Raw genomic sequence first — 25,769 nt, 5'->3', positions numbered from 1 at the left:
TCCTGCAGGTATTTCCAACAGCACTGTGAAATGAGTTTTTTGCCTCGCTCATTTTCTAATCTGTTGTCTGTTTCTGTTACGTCCGTGAGCTATAAGCAGATGTAATGTTTCAGGTTTTAAAAAGTGTGTGTCTAAACTGCACCAGCTGTGAGCAGAATGTGATATTCTCCATTGCCATCACACTGCAAGGAGTCTCTGTTTCAGAGTTCTGTTGTTGTGTTAAATGTGGAAGTCTTAGGTCTCCAAATCAGACTTGTTTCAAAGGGCGTGGTGAAATCTCAAAGCCTTGCAACTAAGAGGTGCAGGCGAAACCTTTTTTGTTTCACATGCTTGAAATTCTTTATTGGAGTGTTTGCACAAAGGTGTACAAAGGGTGCTTTGAGTGAAAAATTAAATTCTTGGTGCTTTATGAATGCTAGAGTTGAAATTACCTGCCAGTTCAGTGGCCAGCAGTCCCAGCAGAGACGTTGTCATCATGTGCAGCGTGAGTGGGTTGCACTGGGACTCCCAGAAATATGGATTCTCCTTGTCTTTGACCTTTGAGAGAAATAGTATCTATGACTTTCTAGCAGAGAGTTAGGATACAATAAACTTGTCAGGTGGCTTCCCGAATTCCGGAGCTTCTTGTCTTACTGAAGTTGTCTTTCCAGTACTGTGCTTGCCAACACTCCCAAAATACCGTGTGGTATTTTAACATTACTCATAAAGGAAGATGAATTCTTCTGGAGGAGGCTTGCTCACTATGGATATGCCACCAGGGCCAAGCTGCTGCTGTGTATCCCGCGTCATAGAGCAACATAAAACATGTTGTGATAAAGCCTCTTCTGCCTCTGTTCTGATACTTAAGACAAATCCAATTAGTGGCTGTAGCTGCCATTAACCTGTCAATGAGTCACATCCTAGAAAATCAAATTATTGTAGTTGAAGTTTACATTAGAACTGTAGTCTGGTTTGAAACTAACACTGAATCAAGTGTCTCCTGAATCAGGTGTATCTCCTGATGAAGCAGTGAAACACAAGACTGATGCAAAGCAAAACATTAGGAAGAATGTCTTCAGGCTATCATAGGGGGCTTCGTGTTTAGCAGTAATTTGCGATTAGTTGCTTCAGCGGACACTTAGAGGAAACGGCCTCAAATTGTGCCAAAGGACGTTTAGGTTGGATGTTACAAAAATTTAATTTGGGAAAAAGGTTTGGAATTAAACCTTTGGAGAGATTTAATTTAGGAAAAAGGTCAAGCATTGGAACAAGCTGCTTGGGGAACTGGTGCAATCGCCATCCCTGGAGGTATTCAAAAGATGTGTAGATGTGGCAGTCAGGGACATGATTTAGTGGTGGACTTGGCAGTGCTAGGCTAACAGTTGGACTCTGATCTTAAGTGTTTTTCCAGCTTAAATGATTCCATTATTCTGTAGTAACAGAAACTTTTACTCTCTTTTCCTTAGGTAGCCACCAGCAGCTTTAAAGGTCTACAAGGACAAAGAGCACAGCTAGTTTGACCCATCAGCCCCTCATTGTCACATATTTCCTGTCCTGGTTCCAGTGCTCACAAGAGCACAGGACTGCTTCCAATAGATAACCCTCTACCTGGCAAAAGAGCTACTTTGTTGCTGTAGAAAGTTGGTCACTTGTTCAGAAGTTTTGTTGTGTGTCTGTCACTCCTCAAAGAATTTCTTACTTTTACTTACTGCTTTCCACCTGGCAGCCTTCCTTTCATATTCCAGCCTTTGCACAGCTGGGCCCCCATCAGTCCTACAGCTGATGTGATGCTTTTTGAGGTCCTGGTGCCTTTTTCCACAGCAGCTTCAACATGGGGTTGTACCAATTGATTGCAAATAACATTTGGCAGTGCTGAGGCAGCACAGGGGAAGAAGGAAGGAGCCTAATTTTAATTTCTTTTACTGTGCATCCTGTTTCATTGGATAATTGGCTGTTGGATAGATTCTGTGTTTCTTGTTATGCGTTGATTAAAGACAAAAACTTCTGTTATCCCTGCTGTTTCTAATACAGTTTAATCTCTAGTTAGCAGAGGAAGTGGAATTTATTTTCATTTATAACTGCTTGCCTTTTTTTTTTTTTTTTTTTTTTTTTTTTAATATAGATTGGAAAAATTGGTGGATTCGTGGAATTCTCTCCCTAGCTATGATTTCTGGGTTTTTTCTGATTATATATCTGGGATCATTTATGCTGATGCTTCTGGTAAGTTTATTTAAATGCATTCTTCTGTGCAAGACTTATTTGATCTCTTCATTCATCATGCCTAAGCTGAAAGGAAACTGCATGGACAATTCAGAGCAATTGTCTTTTATTTCTGTAGAGGTGAATACTTTTGAAAAACACTTGAGGGATTCAAAACTGGACTTATAGATTAAGGACTTCTTATATACTGTGGGAGTTTTTGTTTTGTTTTGGTTTTGGTTGTTTTTTTTTTTTTAATTAAAGTAGCTCCAAGAAGTTGAATTACTGTTGCCTTACTTAACTACTATCATCAATTTCATAGTTTGTATCACCTACTGTTACACATTGGGGTTTATTTTAAAAAGCAAACAAACAAAAATCAGACCCAAACCAACTCAAGAAAATCCCCCAGACCCACTAATAACAGCAAAAATAATAATAAAAAATAATAATAAAATAAATTAAGGACAGGTGCAATTTTGAGGCCAAGGAAAGCAGGCAGCCCTGGCCTTCTGTCTGCGGCTGTGCACTGAAAGGCTTTCCTCAGACACGCTCCTTTGATTCCATATTTCTCTACAGGGGCTTCATTGTGGCCTTACATTCATCTGTAGGCTGGAGCTAGATCCCTTTCTGAGGTGTGCAGACAAAGTGCATTTTTAGGTCATGAAGTGAAATAATGATGAGGATAACAATAAAAAAGTTACATACATGTTATACTTCTTCATACATGCTATACTTGCAGGTCAGCCTTTGCTGCTTCTTTGCACCATTTTGATTGCTGGTATTTTTTATGGAATGATGGTTTAAGTGTCTTCCCCAGTCTTGGCAAGGGAAATGACAGGAATTTAGCTTTTAATGTGCTGAATTGGTCCTTCTAGGTAACTACTTCAGTTTTTGACTTTAAGTGTGTTCAAGTATCAGGTTTTTTTTTTTTTTTTACTTTTTTCTTGGCCCTCTCCTATGAGGCAGTTTTAGGATTGTAGTCCTAGAAACATTTTGGTTGGAAAATAAATAATTGAGTTGAACTGTTAACCCAGCATCACCAAGTCCACCACAAAACCGTGTCCCAAGTCCCCCATCTACATATCCTTTAAATATCTGCAGGGATGGTGACTCAGCCACTGCCCTGGACAGCACCTCACAATGCTTGGTAGCCCTTTTGGTTGTGAACTTTTGTTAATACCCAATCTAAACCTCTGCTCCCGTCTAAACTGAGGCCATTTTCTTTCACTTGTTACTTAGGAGAAGAGACCAACACCTGTCCCTCTCTCCCAGCTCAGGGGACAGGGTAACCAGCTCAGCAAATGGTCTTATCATTAAAGAGGCAAAGAAAGCATTAAGGACTTCAGCCTTTTTCCTCATTCTTTGTCACTGTGTTTCCTCCTGGATCCAACAAAGGATGGAGCTTCTCCTTAGCCCTACTTTTGCTTCTGATGTTTTTACAAAGGTGGTTTTTATTGTCTTTTATGGCAATAGCCAGATTGTTTCTTCCTGCGTAACCTCACAACGTCCTTGTAGTCATTCTAAGTCACCTGCCCCTTCTTCCAAGGTCGTTAAAATCTAGTGTCTTGGGAGACTGGAATGCTGTTTCACCAGCATTATGGTCTGCATTACAGTTTCTACACCTGAATTAGTCTGGTTAACATTTCCTGTTTGCAGATGAATGACATAACAAACTGCTAATTCATTGTCTCATTCATGGAGGATTTTCTTTTTCATGTGTGAAGAAACAAACAAACAACAGCAACAAAAAGCCTTGTTAAAGTGCAGGTTGTTGTAAAAAGTTTTATTGTCCCCCCACAATCCTTCCTTTAGTAGTATGTACATTGAGAATTATTATTATGAACAAAAAGGAACTAATTAATTTGCAGGGTGATTTTATATATTCATGATATAATGTGTGATTGCAGTCATGGGCAAGCTGTTAAGACGTGAACCAAAAAGTAATTAAAGTTAGTATAGAATTGTAATAGAGTTCTTCTTTTGTGCCATAAAGCAAAAAGTCTGTCTTCTAATATAATGAGCTGGTAATTAAATTGATATTTGAGACTATGCAAAAAGGAGGATGGAGGGAAAAACCAGTCTTGTTCATGAATTATTTAATTTGACTGGAATAAAATAGCTTGTGTTTAAATAACAGTTGTCATGTTAAAAACGAACCTCAACAATGGGACTGAAAATGCCCAGAGACTTGTAGGGGTAATCCAGTGAGGTTTGGAGGACAAGACCTGAGACTGCTCTAAGGAGCTGGGATGTATGCTCTGCATTTCCATGGCTTGGACTCTGGCGCCTTTCTCCGCTGTAAGGTGCAATCCCGTAGTGTTGCTCTTGCCTACAGCATGTAAGTTCTATAGGGTTGGCCAAGCGGAAGGAACAGCACAAGACAGGGGAGCTTCAAAATTATCTGTCTGGGGTGGTGTAAGGCTCTGAATCCGCGCTGACGCGTTGAGCAAGATGAAATGCGTCGCGGGGCGCGGGCGGTGGTAACGGGGGTTGCTGCAAAGCCTTGCGTGCTGACACGCGCCGGCTGCGTGGGCAGCTCCTCGCTCCGGCCCCTGCACGGGAGTGAGTTTGGCAATTCCAAATGTCTGGGTAGGGTGATCTGCTCGGGGTCTGCAGATTGGACAGAAGTGGCAGAGGCCTTTGGAGCCCAAAGCACGACAGGATTGTACTGCCCGACTCAGGCCGGCAAGGCAGGGAAGCGGTGAGGGTCAGCAAAACAAAAGGAGGGTGTGACATTCAGAGCTGGGTGAGATGACCTTTGCCACTAATCATAAATGCTAATTCCCTTAATCAGCTGCTTGCAAGTGAAAGACCTGGGTCTCCAAGCTGTGTTGCACAGCTAGTTTTTTTTTCCATTGGGCCCAGAAAATATTTCTAGAATTAAATGTAAAGATAAAACTTAGCCAAAAGAAATGAGACCTTTCTTTACAGGAAGCACTTCTGACCTGCTGCTGTCAAATTGTTTTAATGCAGAAAGGTCGGGAGCCTTCTCTGTTTCACGTTCTTGAAACTTTTCATATTCTTGAAACTAGCCCAATGTTTTTTCTCTTCATGTACAGTGATTTAGAGATTTTTTTTTTTTAGTTTTAAATGGAGCTTAGTTTTTCCTTGGATTTGCTTTGAAGAGGTTTTCTGAGTGGAATTTCAGAATAATGTCTTCCCTTACTGCGGGCTGCAGTGCTCCTTACTGCCTGTAAGGAACAACTGCAGCATATTTACTAAGTTTTTATTTCTCTTATTTTAGGTCTTAAGCATCCAAGTGAAGTGTTATCATGAAATCATTACTATTGGTTACAGAGTCTACCACTCCTATGATTTACCATGGTTTAGATCCCTCAGCTGGTGAGTAGCAAGCCAGAACACCAATAAGCCAGGATGTGAAACTTAAATCAACTTTTTCCTCTCCTGTTGTGGTGGAATGACAACTTTGTGGATCTTGTGCAGACCCACAATGAGAAATCTGTTTCTAATACAGAATTTTGTAGTTGTGTTCCCCCTGTGAACTCGGGCAAATCAGTTGGCCTTTTATTAGTTGATTTTTTTTTTTTACCTTGTTATGAATAAATCCTTGTTTGTTTTGTCTTTTAAGAACTGCATTTAATATATATTGTCTTATTAAAATAACTGTTAGCTGTTGCATGCTGCAGGTACTTTTTGCTGTGTGTGAACTACTTCTTTTATGGAGAGACTGTAGCTGATTACTTCGCTACATTTGTGCAAAGAAGAGAGCAGCTGCAATTCCTCATTCGTTACCACAGATTTATATCTTTTGCACTCTATTTAACAGGTAAGTGCAGGAAATCACAAAAATGAAAGAACTTTGTGCTGCTGCATTTCCTTGTTTAATTTAAAAATACATATAATTATTCCCCATCTTTATGCACTTCTACTTTCTTTTTCTTCTTAATGCTTGAGGAGATGAGGTGTTTGCAGTTACATTTTTTCCTGTGAAAAGATGAGTATAAATTTTGCATTCACTGAGAAGGAGAAACCAACCTAAACAAGGAGATGATCTTGAGACAGTTGAGATAATAGTGCGCAAAAGAGCCTGGCAAGCATTAATTTTGATTGCTGAAGACCTGGTGCTATTTTGGCAGCCTGTAGAGATGACTTCTGTGTGTAATTGCTGTGCTGGGTTGATTCTTTAGTGTGCGAGTGTTCTCCTAGGTCTCCAGTAATAGGATTTACTAATACATTTTTAAACTGATTAGTCAAAATGCCTGAGTCTTAATTTTGTCTGCACGATATTCAGATACTTGCCTCATGGAAAAATTTACTCCCTGTCCAAAGAGAAACTTTTTTAAAGCCTCTTTTTCTAGGAAGAAGAGACATGAGTTGGCAGTCCTGTGGGGTATTACATTGTGAACGTGTAAATATGTTTTTTCAACAATTCAGTTTAGTATAAAATTAAATCAGCTGAAGACTCAGATTGGCTTAAGGGACAGGGGCCTGCTATGCTGCAAATATTTCTAAAGTGTGCTGAGGAATCTGATCTTTGTGATGATCTGTCAGTTTTTCTATTGCCTTTTTTTTTTTGTTTTGTTTTGTTTTCCCCTTAAACCAAATAAAAATTCTGCTCAATGTTTATATCACAAACTTGAAACCAGCTTTGTAGAACTTGACCTTTTTCAGCTGGCTTTGGCTTGGGGAAAGTAACTTAAATAATGCCTTGTGGGCTTGTGAGAGGAGTCGTGACACAAGCCAAGCAGGAGCAAAAAGAGGAGGCAGAGCACAGCAGATCCCCTTGGCATTGGGATTGTGGGGTCACTTAGGGGCTATCCCCAGGGTTCAGGGTCTTTTGAGGGCCTGTGGCATCCTGTTGGTGCAGGAAGTTGCCATAGGAGAGAAGAAGTGCTCAGTTAGACACCCAGAAAAATATTTTTGGGCAGCTGAATGCTCCAACACCTGTGCTTCGCACTCACATTGCATGCACCCATATGCCTGTCTGGGGGAAAGGGGCCAGCTAGTCTTTTCCTTCCATTTATTCTTGTTAATTATTCAAAATCAGTTAGTTCACCTGGCTTTTGGGTGGTTTTTAAAAGTGATGATCTCCTTTACTAAAAATTGATGTCCACAATGGGACCTCATGTGTTCCTAGGTGGATGCTCTTTATTGATGGTTTGCTCTGGATGTTCTTTACTGATGTTAGCTAAACCTCTGCTAAGTAAATCATAATCTTGTATGAGAATAACTCTATGTGTACTTTTAACTGAATGTAGAGCCAACACTTCTAGCAGCAGAGGGATTAAAAACTGCTTCAAAGGAAGAGTATTACTGGTTTATCACAGTTCAGTGTCATTAAATATAAGATGGTACAAACTGCACTTGCTTTGTTTTACAGGATTCTGCATGTTTGTTTTGAGTTTAGTGAAGAAACATTATCGTCTGCAGTTTTACATGGTGTGTATTACCCACTTTGCTGTGGTCATTCACGTTATGAGTGTCACTAGAAACAGTCATGTCCATATGCTCATAAAATGGTTCAGAAGAGGGGTGCGGAAAATGTGCTTAAATTGAGAGTAACATGAAATCAAGTTGTGCTGGACTGTATCTGTTCACCTTCCAGAGGATGATTATTATTCTATCCCAGGATGTGGCCCCTCAGGCAGTACAAGCTGTCCTTGGTGAGGCCTTGTGCATGTCCAACATATGTTTCCCTTAGTGACAGGCTGATATTGATGCCTTGAGAGGCTACCTAGAACAGAGGCTAGACAGAGTTAAAGGAATAAAGTAGGTATTTATTAAAAGGCCTTCAAAGGATACACCTTGGGCAGTACAAGAGCCTGGCTGGGGCTACACACAAGATGGACAATGGGTCACGAGTTTTCACACTTTTATAAGTTTTGGTCCATTTACATATTGGAGTTATTTGTCTAATTACAGCTTCAGGTTATGAAGGTCCATCCGCCCAGATTGCTCTCCTCAGTTCAGTGTTGTTTCTGCTTTTTGGGCCTGAAGCTGCAACAGTGTCCTTGGTTCTTGGGCTGGAAAAGGATTGTTTTGTCTAACTAGACTGTGAGAACTTGCTAACACTTTATATGAAGTTCAGAGTTAGGTACTAATGCAGTACAGAATCTGAAAAATATGAAAGCTCAGACTTAAGGCATCAATATGAAAGAGGTTGCTGGAGAAGGGGGATGCATCTCCCTGCCAGGTCTGAAGCCAAACAGCTCAGCATTGTGTGGAAAGTGCTTCTTGTGACTCAAATGTTGTTTTCTAGAGGCCCCACTTAAGTACCACGAGGGGAACTTGATCTTAACCCCTGTGTGGAATATTTATTCTGTGACACTTCACAGCTGTTCTGGTTTTTTGCTCTGCAATGTCTCAATAGATCATTGATGTATTAAAAGGAACCAGCATTCTCATCTCTCAGATTTGTCCACGTAATAATCAGCATAATAAGCTAAGCAACAGCATTAACCTTTTTCTTATGTGTATCTTATACATTGAAAACTAATTCTGTAGCATTACAGGTTAAAAGCAAAGCAAATAAAACACCCAAAACACCCCACTGACAACGCCCTACCTCCCACTTCTATATAGGAATGATTAGAAATCACAGGGAAACAGCAGTGCAGTACAGCTCCTGTCTTGAAAGAACTTGAGCAATCAGGGCATTGCACAATTTAAAGATTTCCTAAAGCTTTGGGAATGTGGTTAACCCTGCTGTTTCTGCACTGCTTTAGGCAGCAGTTTACCATTGAGGATCCCCAATTCTAGACTAGGATTTAACTGAGACTTATAATAACATCTAGAAAAATCTTTTACTCAAAATAATGTACCCAGTTTGTAAGAAAGCTTACCTGACAGTGAGATGCAGCTTTTCTAGGAGGTATAGTCTGTATCTTCTAATCTGAAAAAACCCCAAACTTCCTCATATTCAGATTGGCACAACCTAAAATATATTAACTTGCCATGTTTTTTTTTTTTCCTTTTTCCTCTTCTGGAAAGAAGCTGGAAATGCATAGTGTCAGTCACATGACTTGGTGTCTGCCCAAAAAACATTAAAATGTGTCTACCCAGGAACTGCAACAAAACAGAGTGAAGCCATGTACCTCTACTGTGTTTAGGAAGAAAAGGAGAGTCTATCCCATCCCTGGAAGTGTTCAAAACCAGGCTGGATGGGCCCCTGAGCAACCTGGTCTAGTGGAAGGTGTCCCTGTGTGTGGTGAGGGGATTGGAACTCTGTGATCTTTAAGGTCCTTTCCAACCCAACTATTCCATGATTCCAGTAGAGTAGGCATTTGGATTTAGGTGCTGTTCCAGTGTCACCGTGCAAATACTAAAAACTTTGCTGCAGAGCTGCAGTAAATTAACCAGCAGGTAATCTTTTCAGAAACCTTTTGTCATTTTTTGTACCCCACCCCCACCCTTCAGGGCTTCTCAAGTTGTCTTATCTGTAAGTAGAATCTGTCTGCCATAGGTAAACACGTGATAAGAGAATTAAAGAAGTAGGACATTTTGAGTCTAAATGGCCCAGACATTTTGAGTGCTTAAGTTTGGTGTATCATGAGAAAACAGTTCTTGATTTAAAAGTGTTTGGAAAATAAAATCTATTGCGGAATCTTTACTGGTAACCTGTTTAGAAACCACTTTATTGTACACTGGCTCTACAGATTAAACACCAAGTAGTAGTACTGGACTAAATGATTGTTTAAATGACCGTGCCCTTAAAAACAAACACTTTATTTTTGCTAATCTTGAGAATTTTCATGTTTCATAGGAGTATTCTGTTATGAGAGAGATCCACATCTGTGTAACATGACTCTTTCATGAGTAGTTCATTGCCATTTTATTGTTACAGTTCTAACATGTCTGTTACATGTATATACAGAATATCACATTGCTAAAACTTCTTTGCTGCTTTCATGCTGGAGGTGTGTCTTATTAAATCAGGTATTAAAACTGCATGTTAAAAAATTCTGGGTGGAGGTAAGTGATGAAGAGACCTGCAGAAGTTTCAGAACTTGCTTCAGAAAGCCAGCTCACTTGTGATATACTGTATGCACACATCTCTTGCATTATCACTAGAACTGGTCTTCCCAGGGAGCTCCTCAGTAGCTCCTGCAGCTGATGTGCCAGGATTTATGGAGGTGTACGGGTCGGTGTTTTCACTAACTGTTGTGTTGTTGCATTGTTAACAGTTCGCATGGACTCATGTCACTTTGCTGATCACTGTAACTCAATCTCATCTTGTCATCCAAAATCTCTTTGAAGGCATGATCTGGTAAGGGGACAGTAACAAACTGATTTGTACCTCTATGGCATTGAAAGGTTGGTTCTTTTGCATAGGTCTGGTTAGGGAATAATTGTGGGAACAGTGAAAGCAGTACAAATTATGGGAGCATTAATGTTCGATTAGAATCGGGGTCAGAGGAATTAGGAGTGTTGAGGTAAAGCAGCATACAGGAGAGGAAGCAGAAACCTCTTTATCTAGATTGACAGACACAAGTCTGCTAGTTTTGAACAACCACTTCATTTACTTGCAGGGAATAGAATTGATTGCATGCTAGGTCAAATACTTTCCACAGCATTTTGCTGAACGGATGAATATCCAGCAATTCTTTTGCAATTACTTGGGAGCTTTGTGTTGCTCAGAGCTATTGAAGTTGGACCATTTAATTTGTAATCCCCAATCTGGCCGCATTCCCTGCAGCCTGTCCTGTCCAAATAAATTCAGAGTACTTAAAATATTTTAAGAGTTTTGATCTTGGTTGTGGTTGGGCAATCTTCATGCCCCATTTTCTGTAATACATTAAATTTTGGCAATGCAGTTAAACTTGATTACGTAAAGCCACTCCTCAGAGAGCGGGTGTGTTTTCCTACCCCTCACTTCTTCAGGGACAGGGTAAATTTCAAGTTGAGAAAGAAGGGAGAGGCACGTGGAAGATGGTTTGTGTTCTTCCAAGGACTTAATGCTGTATGTTCTCCTCTTCCTAATATATGTACATCTAGGGAGAATATTGCAGACAAGGCATACTTACAGTTAGAAAGAAAGCCCAAAGCCTTTGACAAAGTTTCCATATACAAATTCTTTTCGTAGTGATTATGTTCATGTATCAAAAACTGAACTTGGTTGCTTTGCTAGCCTACTATTTCTTATTGCCACTCTTGCTACACAATTAGGCAGATGATGAAAAAAATCTGACTTTAAGCTTATTAATACATCCCTGCTTTGAAAAGGATGGAGAAAATGAGAGCTTAATAGGCTTGAATAACTACTTCAGATGCAGTCTGCATGCAAAGAACACTTAAAAAGCTGCTCCAAACTGACAAGAGGGGAAAAAATATGAGGAAAACAATTTTCTTTAATTTAGCTGTCATTTAAACTTCTTGAGTACTTTGCTTGTTTTGATGTTACCAAAAACATTAACATGTTTATATCTGTTGATTTCTTCTTACCTGTGGTACCAGTCTTCAAGCCTGATAGGAAAAAAGCCAGCCTGTTCATGTTTTAAGCTCATGCACCAAAATAACACCCTAACTTGAACTAACATGAATCTGTTATGATCTAGTTTGGCTGAAGACTAAAACCAGTATAGCAAAGTGTGGTGCTCATGGGGGAACGAGGCAAACACATTATGAAACATAATTCCTTCTAAATACTGCAGAAAAAGTTCCCAGAAAGAAATTCTGCTCTTTCAATTTTTGTCCTGTGTTTAGGTTCAGGCAGTTTCTCTCTGTGAAACTTTTCATGTCTTTCTCTAGGTTTCTGGTTCCAATTTCAAGTGTTATCTGCAATGACATTACCGCTTATATTTTTGGATTCTTCTTTGGCAGAACTCCATTAATTAAGGTAGCTGCTTAGGCACTTCCTCGCTAACAAGCTTTTACAATTTATAGCGATTTTGTTACTTGTTCGAAAGCATGTTAATGGAAAAAAATACTTTACACTGTACTGCATGATTCACAACTTTTCTAGAAAAGCCCAAACTGGCTATCCTGTTCCTGAAAAATTATAGATGGGAAAATGGGATTAATGTGAATGTGATATTGCCATAACAGGATAATGCAGTTTGAGCCTATTACATCATCATTTATAATTGGGTTCTTTTTGGATTTCAGCTGCAGGTTCGGCTGCATACTTACTGCACAGAAACTGTAATTTGAAATAAGCCACTAGGTCATATATACCTGCTCTTCTTGTTGACTGAGAAGGGCTCAAGCATTAATCTTCCTGTTCTGGTAGAATATGCAAGACCCCGCAGAAAGCCATGAATTCTTTCCATGATGATGCCATGTTAACTTTTGGGGATTTAGTTGGTTCTGGTACTAAAATGCTCTTAAACTGAAAATGTGATAGAATTCTGGTGACAGCTTGGCACACTGGTCTCTCTAGCTGTTTGCTATATTGGTTATCCAGTCTGTCTGCAGGAAGCTGGTATCTCCTGAGGAGCATCCCCTGCAGTGGCTGTGTCACCCCTGGGTTTCTGGCGTGTTTCTCAATGGGCACTTGCTTGCGGAGCTCTCCGGCAGAGCTGAGGTGTGCTCATACACGTCTCCCGCTCTTCTGCTTGAAGGGAGTTCAGCTGCTTCATCTGGGTCAGCTGCAGCGAGGCCAGCAGCAGCCTCCAGACAGCAGCAACAGATGGGATGGGAGCTCTCCCTTCCCTCAACTTGGCCAGTGGCACCAACCAAAGTGTGGCTTTTCCCCACCTTGCCTGGTCGTGGCCATACTGTTCTATTCATCACATTCAGTGGCTGCAGCTGCTGACGTTCAATATTTCACACAAATCTTGGAAAAACAAAGTTGGAGCTTAATTTTCGCAAACAAGATCAAGAAATACAGTAAAAAAGGGTGCAGTGATTTAACTGATGGACTAACACTATCTCTTTTGCGCCTAGCTGTCTCCCAAGAAGACCTGGGAAGGGTTCATTGGAGGCTTCTTTTCCACTGTTGTATTTGGATTTATTGTAAGTAACCATAAGACATTCATAGAACCAATGAATGGTTGTGTTTGGAAGGGATCTTTAAAATCATCTCATGACAATCCCCCTGCCATGGATAGGAACACCTTCCACTACCCTAAATTGCTCAGGACCCATCTAACTGACTGCTCTTGAACACTTCCAGGCATGGGAGTTTCCTTGTATAGATTCAGTATTTGTATTTTGACTTGGAATAACCAAATTTATCACTAAGTTTATCTCAAACTCCCGAAAGCCTCAGATAAGGGTTAGTTTGGTGGTGGTGTTGTTGTTTTTTTTTCCCCCTAGAGAATTCTGCCAATTCATAACTACCTGGAAAGGCAAGGCAAGGTTTTAACCTCTCCTGAATAGATTATATTGACCATTTTTTGCTGTTTCTGTTACAGTATCTGGAATAGTTTTATCTATTAGTTGCATCCCTGTTCTGAATTCGGAGTTTATCAATAGCATTATCTATGCTTTGTGAAGTAGTCCTTCTGTGTTACATGCTTTGTAATGCTATTTCTCCTGGAAAGCAATTTGTTCTAATGATATGCATAATACCAGCATAAGTAACTGTTGTGATAAGTGATTTGTCACCAAGGTCAGCAGAACTCATAATAGCCTAACTTAGATGAGATATTAAAGTTTTAATGGACAAGTGAACTGCAAAAAATTATGAGTGGATGACATTTTTGGATTTTATAATGCAGAAGATACAGTAGATACAAATCTGAGAGATAGAGAAGGGAAAACAATTTGGGAAATCATCACTAAGCTCATTGAACATTTGCCTTGTGGAGGCATTCTCTGGTTTAAGCAGGCTGATTTTTCTCCATTCTGTGTCTCTTATTAGAAACATTTTTATTACCCTGAGCTTGTGATGATAAAGCATTCATTAAAGCATGATTTTTGAATGTAATAGCAAATGCCTAATTCCAAAGTTTTGCTTTTCAGTTTTCCTATTTTTTGGCTCAACACCAGTACTTTGTCTGCCCTGTGGAATACAACAGCGAAACCAACAGATTTGTGACAGAGTGTGAACCTTCAGAGCTCTTCCAAATGAAGAAGTACTCTGTGCCACCGTTGCTTCAGGCTGTGTTGGGATGGGTAAGGAAAAAAGCCCAGGCTTTGTTTAAAATTGAAATCATGCTTCCCAGCTTCAATGGGTTTCCAAACCATTTTAGAAGGGTGTCTGAACACTGGTAAAGCTGAAGGTTAAGAACTGAATCAATAGCATGAGCCTCTCCATTGCTCATCCAGGGAACATGGTCACCCAATGAGAATCCCTGCTGGAGTCACCCAAGGGAACCTGCCTGTGTCCTTGAGACCTCTATCCTCTTAGTGCTGCACATGGATGCCACTTAACCCCTTTACAGACTTATTTTTGAAGAGCAACCTTTGAATTTTTTTATGGGAGGTGGACAAAGGCTTGTTATGGCCTGAATTAGTGGCAAGCTGAAGTAAGCCTGTAGAACTTCCTTCTCTTTTCAGCTAGTGTGTAACTGCTGTTAGGATTGGAGTTTTACTCTCTTCACCATGCAGCATCCTGTGTGTTAGTGCCATTGCTTCCATGCTGAGTGAAGAAATACTCCCAGCAATAGTTACAAGTAATGAACTCTCCAATCCTTTGAATATGTAAGCTAAAAATGCCTCCAAATGAACATAGTGAAACACAGTGTTCATCATTTTTCTTGTAGGAAACGGTGAATATGTACCCATTTCAGATGCACAGCTTTGCACTGTCAACATTTGCCTCATTAATTGGGCCATTTGGAGGATTCTTCGCCAGTGGATTTAAAAGAGCTTTCAAAATCAAAGTACGTAATGAATCCTGTAAGCCTCTAAGTTTTGGGTTGCTTTTCTGTTTGGATTAGGTAAATTGGTGGGTTAAGGTTTTTTAAAATCTTTCATTGTAGTGTTTCTACTAAGTTGCAACGATGTTTTGGCTAGTTTTTATTATCAGAAGCAGGACTGTTTTATCAGATGTGTGTGTGTCTGTGATATTCTTCAAATTTTGCATAGTCAGCATGTGACTTCAGTGCTGGAAATCTAAGAATAATTTGGCTCCGTATTTTGGTCAATAGTTCCTCTTCCAAATCTTGTTGCAGAAGTTGTTTAGACAGGAGATGTGAGCTATTATACTTGACATGAAAGGCAATCTGTAGCTACCTCAGAAGCGCTGAAAATGGTTCACCCTTCAGATTTTGGCTGGTTTTTCCCAGTGGTATCGGTGTGGCGGGCAGATGCTGGTGTGTCAGGCTCACCAGAGCATAAGATGTTTGGCTGCCTTTGCCAGCACTGCGCTGCCTTGTAACAGGAGTGTGCATTGGCAAATTGTGTGACCTGCTGCCCTCTGTTTATTGCAAGGTGTGCCCTGTTGCTTGTGGCAATGCTGTCCTTGGCTGGCATTAAATGGCAGCCCCAAATTTCTCCCAACCTTCTTTATGTCTTGGCAGGACTGCTGTTAATTCTTAACCTGGTGCTTGTTGTCGTTCTGTACGTCCACCAGGCTGGCCTGTGCTTTGATCAGAAGTGTGTAAAGCTTTCTGCTTGTGCTGAACTCCTGTACATGTGCTGGTCCTTGCCCCTCTTGCTCGTGCTGGTCCCAGCAGCTTGCCCAGCACTTTGCTGGCCACAGCACTCCCGTACCTGTATGGCCACGTGGCAAAAGGCTGTTGGTGTGAAGAAGGAATTTGGGATGAAAAAGATGCTGCTGAAAAGCAGCACTTATTCTTAAAGTAAAACATTAAAAAGTATATTCCTTTTCAAACTCCTGGGCCCCAAAGTGATGCCTTAAGGAGCGTCAGGAAGTCAGGGATTTGGGATTGCTGCTGAAGGCAGTGCACTCCATGCCTGCCCCGCACTGGGCGGGACTAGTTTAACCTGCTGGCAGTCACCCCACGTGACTGACTAAGGTCAAGGTTTTCGCTCAGAGAGGACACGAGTGTGGCTGACAAAGGATGACTGAAGGCATTTTGATTGATAAAGCAGTTCTATAGACAAAATAGGTAACATAAAGGTAGTGTATTGAACTTTGTTTGGATCAGATTTTCTTTTTTTTTTTAAGTGGTGTTCATTTTTCCACAGTGTGGTTTTTGATTCTGTTAGATAAATTTCTATTGTTTGCACATATTGTGGTTTTTAACTATGGTAGAGGATAAAGCAAAAAGGTATTAAAGAGGAGAATTAGACTCTGTAGAGGCAAGATATAACAGCCAGTAGCTTAAGAGGTTTGCTACCAAATGGAGTGTGTATAGGCACACAAGTGTTCTCAGTACTGGCACACCTGCACCTGCCCTGCTGCTGTCCTCTTGCGCAATACTGTGGACAAATTGCTGCTTCTCCTCTTCTTCTCACCCCTTGGCTCACCTTTGCAGTTAAAAACTCCTTCAGCAAAGGAGCCTCTTGCTAACTTTTGGCTCCATGCAGTGACAGCATGGCTTACTTGCAGCCCTAATGTGCAGCTGCCAAGTGATCACATCGTTTTTGTGTTTCGCAGGAACCACTGACAATCTTTTTTTTTTTTTTTTTTCTTTCCTCTTCTTGTCCTTCACACCCAAAAGGATTTTGCAGACACAATCCCTGGCCATGGTGGGATAATGGATCGCTTTGATTGTCAGTACTTGATGGCCACTTTTGTTCATGTCTATATCACCAGTTTCATAAGGTATGGACTTTTTACGTTATTAACTACTGAGGTGTTTACAGCAGCTGTGCCATATTGAATGCACAGGAGTTATATTAGCATAGCAGAGATTGCAGGTTGCTAAATAGCATTGATCCCATCACTTCAAATACAGGACTGTTAAGAAAACAATGTCCCTGCCTAGGATTTGTGTTGAACTCAAGCTGTGCCTTCATGTTTCTGTGACTGCTGTCAAAGGTAACCTGAAATACCAGAAAATTTTGTGTAACAGCCTATTCGAAGTTTTACTGGAATTTACTCATTACAGGAAGGTGTAGGATGGGGTTTCAGGCAGGATGGTTGTGCAGCATCTGCTTTCCCTTTGAGGTTCCTAAAGAGGCTGTAGGTTGTGTGACTGCAGTTCTTCCCATGAGTTTCGCTCCTTCTCAGTTGCTTGGCCTGGGATTTTCTATTTAAGACGAAAATGCTATAGTTATGGGAAAGAGACAACTTCCTAAAATACTGCTCATCTCCCCTGAACCACACCAGCTTTCAAGAAGAGCTCGTGGGAATCACAATTCTCTTAAAACAGAAATTTTAGTTTCTGAGGCAGGGGTGGTTCAAGGGGCCGAATCAAGACGTGCTCTTAGTTTTGTAAATGCATATGGCTAAATAATTATTCGATACCTAATCAGCAACAGATACTTTGCCTTCTATTTGGCTCATCTTAGAAGTAGATTGTAAGTAAGTGGCTTGCTAAAAATGAGGCTAACATTTAGAAAACCTTGGTTTAATTTGCAGTTCTCTTGACTGGCTTGGCCAATTTCCCATTTAGTTCAGTCGTACATAGCTTATCTGGCAGGCAACAGATACTAAATGAAGATGTGCTAATAAAAAAACATTGATTACGGCGGTAAAGGATGAATCAAGGAATCCTATTTGTCATAAGCCTTCTTAATATCCTCATTTGACAGCAAATAGAAATGCTTTTTAGTTTCTGTTTATACTGAGCTAAGAGTATGCTTTGCCAGTAATGCTGGCCCATGCGTCCTGAAGAGACAGACTGGGAGAAATCCATAACTTGGTGCCCTCAGGAAAGGGAAGGCATTGTTTGGGCAGCACAAAGTAATCAAGAAGGCTCTTTAGAGCTGTGGTCACAAAAAAAAAAATTTTTTTTTTTTTTTTTCGTTGACAGGGGTCCAAATCCCAGCAAATTACTGAAACAGCTGTTGATACTTCAGCCTGAACAACAATTAAGTGTGTATAAAACCCTGAAGTCTCACCTCGTTGAAAAAGGGATCTTGCAGCCATCTCTAAGAGGGTAGTTTGTCAAAACACAGGGCTAGAAGAAAACTCCATCTACAAGAAGCCTGTGGAAAAACATTGCAAAAGTGCACATAAATAATGACTAAAGGAAGAGTATTTTGTAGTCTGGAAAAGGTGAATATTTCCTGAAATGAATGTGAATGCTATGACTTCCTACTAGGACACTAAAGATCTCTTACTCCTAATATAATTCAAATGCTCACAAAGTAATGGTACACATGCTGTGTATTTTAGTTCCTGAGGTGGATGGCAGCAGTCCTGGCTCAGCACCCAGCCTGACACTCTTTGTATTTAAGGGAAAAAAAAAAAATGAAATTCACTCTAAGTTTTTAATGAATTCTTTAAATCTGTATACCTTAGCAATACCTTTTTGATCTCCAATGGTTACTGAAGTGTAAACACATGAGGGAAGCAGTAACTTCTATACAGGCTGCTGCTGAAATTACTATTGGCCAGAAAACACTTGTTAGCTTGGTCAAAGAAGTACTTAGAGCTTGCCTGTATTTACCTAATTGTTATGAAGATGAAACAGAACTCTGTTTTTAATTTAACAGCTTTCTTATGAAACCATTTCATGCTTTCAGGACAAAAGTATATTTATGGAAGTACAGCTGGGCATTGAAATACCCAGTTGGGCAGTTTGGGCTGTGGAGCTGCTTTTTTGCTGTTGTTAATATCACAGATAATAAACAAGTGTGTACCTCCAGGAGTAGAGATTACCTGAGAAAACAGAACTCTTCAGTCCAATAAATAGATCAAGGAGAATCTGAATCTTAAGTCCCTCGTTTCCATGGCCAGGTCAGTGTCTGATGACAGTAATTCAAGCCTTATTCCTTGTGCCTCTAAACTGCTGTGTAGAATTGGGGTATTTCCTTCTTTTTAAAGGCACTTTGAGGTGCTGAGTAAAAAGTGAGGTTGAAGTGGTGTTTATCAGTGTGTTACTCAGTAAAGACAGAAACTTTTATCTCATGAATGTGCACAGTGCAAGACAGGATGCGTGGTTCTTCTGCTGTGTGTTATTATTTATTAAGAAGATCCTCAAGCAAGCCTGAGTAACCACAGAGAGGTTTGAATGGAGAATTTTTCTAGAAAGCAGATATTCTGTAGGCTTAGTGGGGTGTATGAGGAGAATTAATGCTCTATTATTCTCAAACCTAGTTGTTTTGCAACTTTTTTCATCATGCAACACGTCTTGATGCAAGTAAAAATATGAACTGTTTTTGAAATGACAAAAATTACTGCTGTACAAACAGAAAGCACAAATGTCAATTTTGTTTTCATATACTGTAAATCGATACAATTTCATTTTTCCAACTAACTGTAAATAGGTTTCTCCACGTACCAATGCCACATCTATGTGTGTGTATATAAATTATTAAAAGATGTATGTATATATACTAAAGATTAAAATTTAAATGGTTGGTGCTACTTGAGGATACAACCACGGAGAAAATCACTTGGGTGGGTGATAAGATGTATCTGTAAAATTCAAACTGCTTTTTGATGAACACCACGTAGCTGAGACCACTGTGCACTCTGTTTTGCAGCTTGTGTATGGAAAGGCACCCCCTTGTACATTCAACCAAATCCAGGTCTAAAGTAATTCGTGTTGATGTCAAGTATGGACAGAGTTTAATGCTGTCTGACCTGGAGATTGCAGCACTGTATTGAAGGAACACTCCCAGAGGTGAAAACCATCACCTGCTGCTTGTCCCTCAGTGGCTCTGCCACTTGGTTTATTAGTTGGAGGGGACTGAAGTTCAGCCCTCACTCCGCACAGAGCATAACCTGAAGTCAAAAGGTAGCACAGCTACCTTTGGAAAGATGATTTAAAAAGAAGGGAAGAAAAAAAGAGAGAGAAACCAAAGCAGAATATCTTCCAAACTAGCTTTTAGATGAGGCTTTGGTTATGTACGGGACTCTGGTAGATGTAATGATAAAATGCAGCTGTACTGGAGCTAGCTTATCTTTTTTCCTGGGTATTCAGAAAAATCTAAATATTTAAAAATTATATTGAGAAGAGATATGTAAAAGGGTAATTGTTACTTCAGAAATTTGAAATTTTTAGTGTAATTTTATAGCATGTACAATAAGGAAATTAAAGTCTATTTTAGTATTTAATACAACAGAGCATTTGAAATTAATTGCTATCTATGTGCACAATAGAAAATCCAACACTGCAATTCTGCTTTTCGATGTTAAAATAAAGATGGGATCACCTGTGAAGTCACTCATCAATTTTCTAGATAGAGTAATAGCTTCCTTCTGGGTTAGACTTGGTGTAAATATGGCCGAGCAGGATGTGTCACTGTGAAGTGACATCTGTACTTGGTTACTGTAAAGAGAATTTACCACACTGGCTACTTCTGTTAGTTCAAGCACTGAAACATGATCAACAGGGAAGTTTAACTTTTTACACCAGTGATTCTTTTCACTTGCACTTTTGTCCCAAGTGGCTATAATTACCTGCTGAGCAAAAAAGAAAAATGTATATTCTGTAAATATTGTAAATGGTATGAGCGTATAATGTCTGTTTTAGTTTGACTGTTTCAATCTTTCATTGAAGCAGGTGTTGTAAAAAATAAAATAAAATTGGGACATAAGTCCTCCTGTCTTCTATTTCCTATAGCATGTGCAGTGGGTGGAGTTTTCTTAACAAGAATTTATATTCCTTTAGATTCCTTACATTTGTGTTCTAAATAGAAAACCTGCCATTAATTTCCAACCTTTTGCCCCTCAAGGCTTCTGACCATCCATGTCTGTTGCTGAAATTCGTACAATGTGCCTCATGTCCAAAGATATGCCAGCTTGTCATGTTTTCCTAAAGGTGCTCACTCCAAGAGTACTGATCTAGACCTGTCAGTATTCACCATCTGTGGTGCTGATGGGGTGGCAGCTGGCAGCTACCTCTCCTGCTTTCCTGTTCCTTCCCTTTTAAAGTCTTGGTTTTGAGGCCCTTCACCTCCTGCAGCGTCAAAAAAGCCAGGTAAGAAATGCATCTTCTTTCTAAGTTACACAGGCTGTGACATCTGGTAAACATTCACCCTCAGCCAACTGTATGTGTGCTGTGCACCTCCTTGGTTTTAGAAAACTTGTGGAGAAGCACAGAGGTTTCCTGTGGTTTGCATCTACTTCCTAAAGGTCTTCTGAAGAAAGGAAGGGGAAAATTAGCAGTGAGTTTTCTCCTGCTAGACAGATAAGGTTGAGGACTGTTACTTGCACAGAGTCCTTTTGTCCAGCTGGTACCACTACCTGCACGTAGCTAAGTTGCAATTTCCCTTTGTCTTGCAAGTAGTTTCCCAATTATAAAATGGATATCCAGTTCCTGTTTTAGCAATTTCAAATTGCATGAACTTAGGTGTAAGTCCTGTATCTGACAAGATGCCAGGAACAGGTGGGAATGTGTCACCCATAAACGCACACCAAATTTAGGTTGGAAAATACCCTTGAGATGACGGAGTCTAGCCATTAGCCCAGCACTCCAAGTCCTCCATTACCGTACAACTGAGTACTACAGACGCTGGGATTTGTTCATTGGATGCATACTGTGCCCTGACTTCTCTGTACTGATGCTTGTTCCTTGATGAATTACAGGGACACATTTTGATCCCTAAAGGAGCAGGTGACAAGGACTGCTGTTATAAGGATTTTGTTAGCATGCACGTACCTTTGCAAGTGATTGTGTAAAGGCAACATATTTTCACAGGGAAGTCAAGGTGTAAAGCTTCAGCCCCCTTTAATTGCTACCAGGAGACACTTGTCTGTGTGGAGGTGCAATAGAAGCAATTTGCTTTCTCAAGTGGTTGCTGCTCCCATTTGAAGTGACTGGGCCAGTTGTCCCCAGCTTGGCAGCAACTTGAGTTTTGAGCTAGTCCCATGCAGGGTTTTCAGAGCAAGAGTCTGGATTTTCATTGCTGCTGTTGGGACCCTGCTCTTTGACTGCAGGAAGTGAAATACTTGTGCTATCTGGCAGATACCTTGCACACCTCTAAAGAAAACATACAGAGAGCTCTAATTGCCCAATGGTGGCTTATATTACCTACCTAACTGGGGCTTATCATTGGGGGTTGTATGTACTTGAAGGGTGTGTGTAGCTCTGCATACTTTGACCTTGTTTCTGATGTGATAAACTGTGATACAGGCATAGGCCATTCTGGGACAGGGAGAAAAGCAAGCTCTGCCAGACTCCATGCTGTGTCATGTCCAGCTGCACAAAGCAAGGTTTTGACTCCAAATTCAGATGGAAGCAAAGCTGCAAGAGCGTGTCTGTTGGTCCAGCTGGTCACATGGAGACCGAGGAAGAGCCAGCCACATCCCCGAGTCAAGCGTTGTCCGAGCAAGGGCAGGCCTGGCCCAGCCATCACGAGCAGCAGCACCTAGGCCAGCTCAGAGCCACCATACCCACAAGCACTGGCCATGCATCATCCACTCCGTGCTGGGAAGAGCCCCCAGTGCCTGGAGTGCAGGAAGGAGGTTGTCAGATGTCCACACAGATCCTTCATGACAGAATTCTCCTGTCCCTGGCACAATGGCAGCAGCAATCCCTGCTCAGGAGGGCACTCAGGGCTGTGCGCAGGGCCTTCCTTGGCACCTGCCGCCCACGGCGGCGGCGGCAGCAGCAGTGCCCTGCTGCCCGTGCCAGGCAGGTGCCAGGAGATGGCTGCTCGGAGCCTCAGCAGTGTCCCTGAGGGAGTGACACAGGGATACACAGCAGCGATGGATGCAGGGACAGTGCCTCAGGCATCTGGCTCTCCCCAGGCCATCCTGCTGCTGCACCGTTCTTGGCCATGTCTTTGCAGCACCAACCTATGAGTGCCCATCAGACATTTGGGTTAGAAATAGTTTATTCATATCTCACATAGTTTGCAATTAGATTAGATTTTATATCTCTTTGTATAGAATAGGTTATAATTTTTCTTCAATAAAACTGTCTGTTTATCCCAATTAACTGACTACTGTGCATTAAAACAAATAAATATTCAAGACCAAAAATAATGTTTCTATATGATTTCTTGTATCTTCCATGGAAAAGCTGCGCTGAGAATGGAATCAGGGTCAGGTGGCAGGGCTTTGTGCTGACCACTGTGACATCACAGGGCCCCACTGTGACCATGGCAGGAGTGAAGGAGCGCAGAGCCCTGGGGTGCCCACTCTCGGGAGAGCACTTCCCGCAGGAAGCTGCATCTCCCCTGGAGCTCCTGGCAGCTCTGCAGCACAGGCTGTCAGAGACCAAAATGGAGAAGCATTGGAAGCACAGCAGCTCCCTGATGCACAAGGGGCTGCCGAGCATGGACTGGATGCACGGGATGATGGACGTGGCAGGAGGGACAGGCTGGTGGTGGGATGAGGCCGCATGGAGCTACCTGGTGACCGGGGCTGGGCTTGCTGGCACCGTGAGGGACGCTGTGCCATGGCAGCTGCCTCCATCCCACTGCTCTCCCTCCTTCTGCTCTTGCTTGCCAAGGGTGAGTCACAGGCCGGCAGAGGCAGCGCCTCTGGAGAGCCAGGCCTAGGCCTCAACCCTCCAGCCCTCCATCCCGTCCCATCCTGACCCATCCTGTCCCTGCCAAGGACAGCATGGGACAGCATGGGACAGGGTGGGAGAGGGGAATGAGCCTCCCTCTGGCCAGGGTCAGCTGCTGCACTGCACCACTGCAGCCCCAGCATTCCAGGGCTCTGCCACCTCAGTGTCAAGAAGTTCTTCCTCAAGCTGAGGAAGAACTCCTCCAGAAATGCCTCTCTCTCCTTTCTCACCTGCCAGGAGAAAACATATCTCAACCTTGGGCAGCCGTTGCCAACAGGCCTGGAGGAGCTGGAGGCCTTTTCGAGCACGCAGAAGGTGCTGTGGTGGCTTGAAAGCCATGTTCCCAGTGATCCAGGGAGCTTGGCCAAGGAGGACGAGGTCTGGGGAAACAAGGTTGAGAAGGAGCAGACCCAGGAGATCTTGGAAGAGAACATCACACGTCCAGAGTCCTCAGAGAGACGGGAAGACACAAGCCAAAAGCAGGAGTCCCAAGCCACGGCAAAAGAGGACAGTGGCCAAGAGGTAGTTCAGGGGCAAGAGGCTGAGGAGCCAGCAGCAAGAGGAGAGGGAAGCAGCAAACTGCAGAGCACATCTCCTGCCCTGGCTGCTTCCATGGACACCCAGGAGAAGGCAGCCACGTCCCCAAGTGGAGCAGGAGCTTGCCTGCTGCTCTCCGAGGCCCCTGGAGACAGATCTCCTTCCCTGGCAGCCGCTCACGGCCTGCAGCAGCCGCAGCGACAGTCCCTGCTCAGGAGGGCGCTCAGGGCTGTGCGCAGGGCCTTCCTTGGCACCTGCCGCCCACGGCGGCGGCGGCAGCAGCAGTGCCCTGCTGCCAGTGCCAGGCAGGTGCCAGGAGATGGCTGCTCTGAGCCTCAGCAGTGTCCCTGAGGGAGTGACACAGGGATACACAGCAGCCATGGATGCAGGGACAGTGCCTCAGGCATCCGGCTCTCCCCAGGCCATCCTGCTGCTGCACCGTTCTTGGCCATGTCTTTGCAACACCAGCCGATGAGTGCCCGTCAGACATTTAGGTTAGAAATAGTTTATTCATATGGAACATAGGTTACCATTAGATTAGATTTTATATCTCTTTGTATAGAATAGGTTATAGATGTTCTTCAATAAAGCTGTCTGTTTATCACAATAACTGACTTGTGTGCTTTAAATAAAAACAAACATTGGTTCAACACAAGTACCTGAGAAAAAGTACAGTTAAAATCTCAGAGTGTAATTTTATTACATCTAATTAAGAGACAGCTTATGCAGGCATCAGAACTATCAGCCTTATAGTTCTTATATCTGTTTAAGCAAGACCTCCTGCAGCAGGAGAGCAAGGAGCAGCTCTTGCTTCCCTGCCATGGACTTGGTGGCTCCATGGCAGAGCCAGGCAAGTGTGTGCCACCTGCACAACAGCCACACTCTGTGGACCCGGTTTTGTGGCAATTACTCACATTGACCTCGTTTTCCCGTCTTTTGACCAGAGTGGTCCAGAGAAACAGACTTTACTTTTTCTCCAAGCATTTCATCAGGTACCTGCGTGAGGCAGCAGGACCTAAAACCTCTCCCGGCCGTGCCTCGATGCCACTAGGGGTCCTCGCTGTCCGCGCATCCCTCCGCATCCCTCCGCATCCCTCCGCATCCCTCCGCATCCCTCCGCATCCCTCCGCATCCCGCGTTGCTGCGGGAGGCGCTGCTGCCGAGCACAGGGATCGGGAGATAACGGAGACCTTATCGCTCTCTACAGCTGCCTGAGAAAAGTCTGTAGTGAGCTGTGGGGAGTATCTTCTCCCAAGCAGCAAGCTTGTAGCATGAGCTACACCAGGGGAGATCTAGCTTGGGTGTTAGGAAACTTTCTTCACCGAAAGAATAGCGAGGGAGAGCCAGCCGTGGTAGAGGTCACAGGAATAAAGGACAGCTTCCACTGGGCAAAGCTGTGTCTCAGCAGACTTCCCGTTGCACCAGGGATACACAGCTTCGAGGCTAGAAACCTGGATGTCCTGATGTATTGGGGGATTTCAGGATAATCTTGGTAACAGACATTTTTCAAAACGTTTACAAGAATCGGGTGTTTCAGAATGAGGAGCTGGCAGGGTCAGCTGCAGGCAACTCCCTGTACATCCTAGAGCCCCCTAAATTTCTGCTCAGAATACTACAGTGTCTTTTGGTGCTGTGATTTAGAGTGAGGTACCTCCTGCTGCTGCA

At 42.3% G+C, this 25,769-nt stretch overlaps 1 protein-coding gene across 1 annotated transcript; it reads left to right on the top strand.

Annotated features, from left to right (window-relative positions):
- Window positions 1-2,101: 2,101 nt before the first annotated feature.
- Window positions 2,102-20,649, top strand: CDS1 (CDP-diacylglycerol synthase 1). Its single transcript, XM_040065697.2, has 11 exons — window positions 2,102-2,199; window positions 5,426-5,523; window positions 5,829-5,968; window positions 7,523-7,581; window positions 10,326-10,408; window positions 11,890-11,977; window positions 13,027-13,095; window positions 14,047-14,199; window positions 14,790-14,909; window positions 16,656-16,759; window positions 17,913-20,649. The coding sequence occupies exons 1-11, from the start codon at window positions 2,143-2,145 to the stop codon at window positions 18,040-18,042; spliced, it is 1,101 nt and encodes a 366-aa protein (XP_039921631.2). The 5' UTR covers window positions 2,102-2,142; the 3' UTR covers window positions 18,043-20,649.
- Window positions 20,650-25,769: the final 5,120 nt, after the last annotated feature.

Source organism: Hirundo rustica, chromosome 5 (genome assembly GCF_015227805.2).
Source record: "Hirundo rustica isolate bHirRus1 chromosome 5, bHirRus1.pri.v3, whole genome shotgun sequence".
NCBI lineage: Eukaryota > Metazoa > Chordata > Aves > Passeriformes > Hirundinidae > Hirundo > Hirundo rustica.
This window is presented reverse-complemented; position numbering and strand designations above follow the sequence as displayed.